Raw genomic sequence first — 4,241 nt, forward strand, 5'->3', positions numbered from 1 at the left:
GATAAGCATTAAAGGAGGAAAGTTCCATTTTTGGATCTTTTATGACTTATATTATTCATAATAAATCACAATACTATTGAAAGTTTTCCTGTCATTTTGTGTTGTTTTCAGTGAAACTTACAATAAAAAGGCCAAACTATTAGTCCAATAAGATCATAAATTAACCCTCAATCAAACTCAAAATGTTCATATGTATCTACACACACATATATACATATATATATATATATATTAATGTTGTTCTAACATAATATTAATGCTTCATATATACTAAGCTTCTATCATTCACTTTTTATGTGAAAAAACATAGAGACTTGTTGAAGCTTTGGAGACAGACCCTTTTTAGGAAGCAAAACCACCCCAAAATGACCGGTTTAGTTCCAAATGTTTTCTTCTAACAGGACGTGTTCTGGTTCATATCGCGCTTCACTTTCTTGTTTATCTTTGATTATAGATGGATGATGTCATGTTACCTGGTTTTAGATTCCATCCAACAGATGAAGAACTTGTTGGATTCTACCTAAAAAAGAAAATCCAGCAACGAGTTCTTCCGATTGAGCTTATTAAACAAGTGGATATATACAAATACGATCCATGGGATCTACCAAGTAAGCTATATATATAATTGTTTGGATCAAATACAAATTAAATTAACGTGCTAACTATGAGAATCAAGTAGCGTAATTATATATACAACAATGTGCAATTATAGTGTAGTGTAATTACACTACTATTAAATATAATTACACTACTTGATTTTCACAGTTTGCACGTTAACTTTCCCCTATATAATTATACTAAGCCAAGATTCTATTGTTTTATGTGTTTTTTTTAACATGTACTGATTTCTAATTTCTATTCGTAGATTTGGCACCCACGGGCGAAAAAGAATGGTACTTCTACTGTCCAAGGGACCGTAAATACAGAAATAGCATGCGACCAAATCGTGTTACAGGTGCTGGTTTTTGGAAAGCAACTGGCACTGATAGGCCTATATATTCATCTGATGGCACTAACTGCATTGGTTTAAAGAAATCGTTGGTGTTCTATAGGGGCTGTGCCGCTAAAGGGATCAAAACGGATTGGATGATGCATGAATTTAGGCTTCCTTCACTCTCTTCATCTCAAATTTCTCCATCCAAAGGGATCTTAGATAAAAGCCTCCCACCAAATGTAAGAATATTAATTTCCAAAAGTTTTTTATAGTTATGGTGCATTAGGACTGTGCGTGGTGCGGTTCGATGCTGTTTTGAGTTAAAACCAAACTGAAAACCAAAACTTCGATTTTTGGATTTTTGAAACTATTCAGTTTCGGCATTTTTTGTTTTCGGTTTTTTTTGTTATTGCCATTTGAGCTTCAAAATTTTAGGACAAAAAAAAAGTTGACTAAAAATAATGAATTTAGGTATAAATAATTTTATTAATTGTTAACTAACAGATCACTCTTATGCATTTGGTCAAAAGCATTTGAGTTACATATTTATTAAATTCTTATAAATTACCTAAAATAAAAAATAAAAAAAATAAAAATCTACAAATTTAGTTCGGTTCGGTATTTTTGGTTTACAGAAAAATAAAACCAAATCATCAGTTTTTGTTTTGGTTTGGATTTTTTGGTTTTTTCAGTTTCTTACACACCCCTATGGTGCATGTATATGTATAAAATTCATAGTTTTATCAACAGGATGCATGGGCAATATGCAGAATCTTCAAAAAGACAAGCTCCACGGCGCAAAGAGCGCTTACACACCCATGGGTATCTTCATTACCCGAACAAAAGGCGGATATTTTCGTCAATGAATCAAGGTTAGCTTCACCAGATAGTTTTTCACCTCTTGATCATATGACCCCTTCATGCATACCCATGAACCAAACTATTTCCAAGCTTTCTCCTTTATCAATCCCTCACACGGGTTTGCCAAGCGGTTTCATGTTTTCGACAATGGATATATCGGGACCAACAACAAAGATCACATCCCATGAGGCTCCCAATATCTTATTCAATCTTGATTCTAATTTACTTGAGCATGCAAGAAGTACTTCAGACAATATGGGATTCGGAAAACCACAACAGTTTAATGATTATTCGATGAACTCGCCACAAGATATGCAAGGAAGTATAGCCAGTGATGACCAAGAGTGGGTAAAGATACCAAACAATGGGTTCGCTTTTAACATGTCATCAAATGTTGCTGATGACTGGAGTCAAGATATGCCATGGGATTCTCCTACATGCTCCACAAACAAGTGTTTAAACTAGTAAATATATATGCTTTCGACTTCTCATCTTTTGTTGTTGTTCCAAGCCTTACGTCCCCTTAACCAACCGAGCTACACAGCATGGACTTCTCATCTTTTGTTCGGTCTTATGGTACAGGATTTGATTTTTTCTTTCATTTTGGTGTATATTATTATCATGTATTTACCTGTACATGCCAGAACAGAAGATTATACTACTATACTATTATCATGATGCTGAATTGTTATGTATATGTGTTTGGATATACTGAATATATTTGATGTATTTAATTATCAATTTATCATGTATATATTTACCCATGTTAATACTTTTTGTATTGTTTCAATTTTATCGGATGTCGGAGAACTGATAAAATATAGAAGATTAGCATGGCACATGCGCAAGGCGGATGACACACACAAATCGAGAAATGATATTGGATCCAATTTTGTTTACGTTGGTGGGACAAGCCTCATCGTCGATGAGTCCGAAAGGGTATTTTTGATACATTAGACATATCCCACATTGCTTCCATATGCTATGAGATATCTCGGACACGTAAGGATTGCACTTACCTCTCGAATGTCATGATGCGATGGCGTAGTGACTGTGGATGAGAGGAGAATTCCACAGGTAATTGTTTGATCAAGCAATGCAAACATCACCGATAATTTTGTGATAACTCACTATGACTCTTTTAATATTATTACGAATGGAAACCATACAAAATACAATGACCCTACACCTCTATTTATATTAGAGAATTCTCATCCGGTTCCCTATCACTGTCTCTATAATTACACTAAAAAACACTATATTTCTCTTTTCTATTTAATTAAATAATATTTTTTTGTACTTTAATCATTACAGTTTTCTCTCTCCACCCTATAATTTATAAAAAATCACTATCTTTTCCCCAGATTTACAAAAAATCACTACATTTTCTCTCTCCACCCTAAAATTTACACTCACAACCACTCAAAACCCCACCCTATAATTTACAAACTCCCTCACAAAAATTTAGGGAACCGGATGAGAATGCTCTTAGCCTAAATTTAACTTGTTTCCTACTCCAACTCTAATTCCTAATAATACTCAAATACATAATAATAAACTCTATCTCTGACTCCAACAGTTAGGGCTGGCAATTGGGTACTTGTTAAATACACGATAAGACCTGTTAAGCAAAAAAGTGCGGTATGTGATTTTTTAATTTTCTTAAATAATTGAGATTAGTAGGCTCCATCGTATTCCCTTATTGGTACATGAAACTTAAAACTGTCTTGTAGTCATGATATATAAAGTAGTTAAACGAGTCGTATTCATGTTTAATACTTTTGTTCAGCGCGTCGCTTCAAACCTGTTAAACTTGTTAAGACACGAATTGTCAGCCCTACCAACAGTGATCTCTTAACAAAAATTAATTATTTAATCAAAATTCTAATTTTTATCTTCAACCACTTTATTCGATTAACCTCTTATATTTCTCGATTGTTCATATTAACCCTCGTTCATATGTTACATCACATCAAGATTCACATTTAATTTCATTGACATATTCTAATATAAAAACATTCTGCAAACCAAACGACACCTAAGCCCTAAGAGTCTTAGTGTTGCTAAACACAAGTACGTTATTTCTGTGTAGCTAATTAATTTAAATGTAGGAGTGTAATAAAACTGAGAAATGGATGGTTCCAGTGGGGAACAAAAGAACAAGATGGGTCGGGTTGTTAACTAACATGTTTCTTCGTTTTTAAATTTACATTTACTCCTATATTTGTGTCCCCAATTTCGATCATTCCTTATTTTTAAGATCACGTTCTTAGACAGTTCCATTAAAAAATAATAATCACATATATTTATATGTTTGACCAAAGCTAAATAAAGTTACTATAAATTTTATATATTTAAAAGCATGAGCAACTAAAATACGGGAAAAGTTAAAACGTAAAGGAAAACAAAAATAATAAATGTGAGAAGGATTTGTGATCACATAAAA

At 33.0% G+C, this 4,241-nt stretch overlaps 1 protein-coding gene across 1 annotated transcript; it reads left to right on the plus strand.

Annotated features, from left to right (window-relative positions):
• The first annotated feature begins 377 nt into the window (after window positions 1-377).
• On the plus strand, window positions 378-2,289 carry LOC143628762 (protein FEZ-like). The gene is made up of 3 exons (XM_077098256.1): window positions 378-608; window positions 866-1,173; window positions 1,685-2,289. Exons 1-3 carry the CDS (start codon window positions 455-457, stop codon window positions 2,258-2,260), a joined length of 1,038 nt encoding a protein of 345 aa, XP_076954371.1. The 5' UTR covers window positions 378-454; the 3' UTR covers window positions 2,261-2,289.
• Window positions 2,290-4,241: the final 1,952 nt, after the last annotated feature.

The sequence above is a fragment of the Bidens hawaiensis genome, unplaced genomic scaffold, assembly GCF_021521415.1.
Source record: "Bidens hawaiensis isolate Kalapana, Puna unplaced genomic scaffold, B.hawaiensis_p1.1 tig00005061_1, whole genome shotgun sequence".
NCBI classification, from domain to species: Eukaryota; Viridiplantae; Streptophyta; class Magnoliopsida; order Asterales; family Asteraceae; genus Bidens; species Bidens hawaiensis.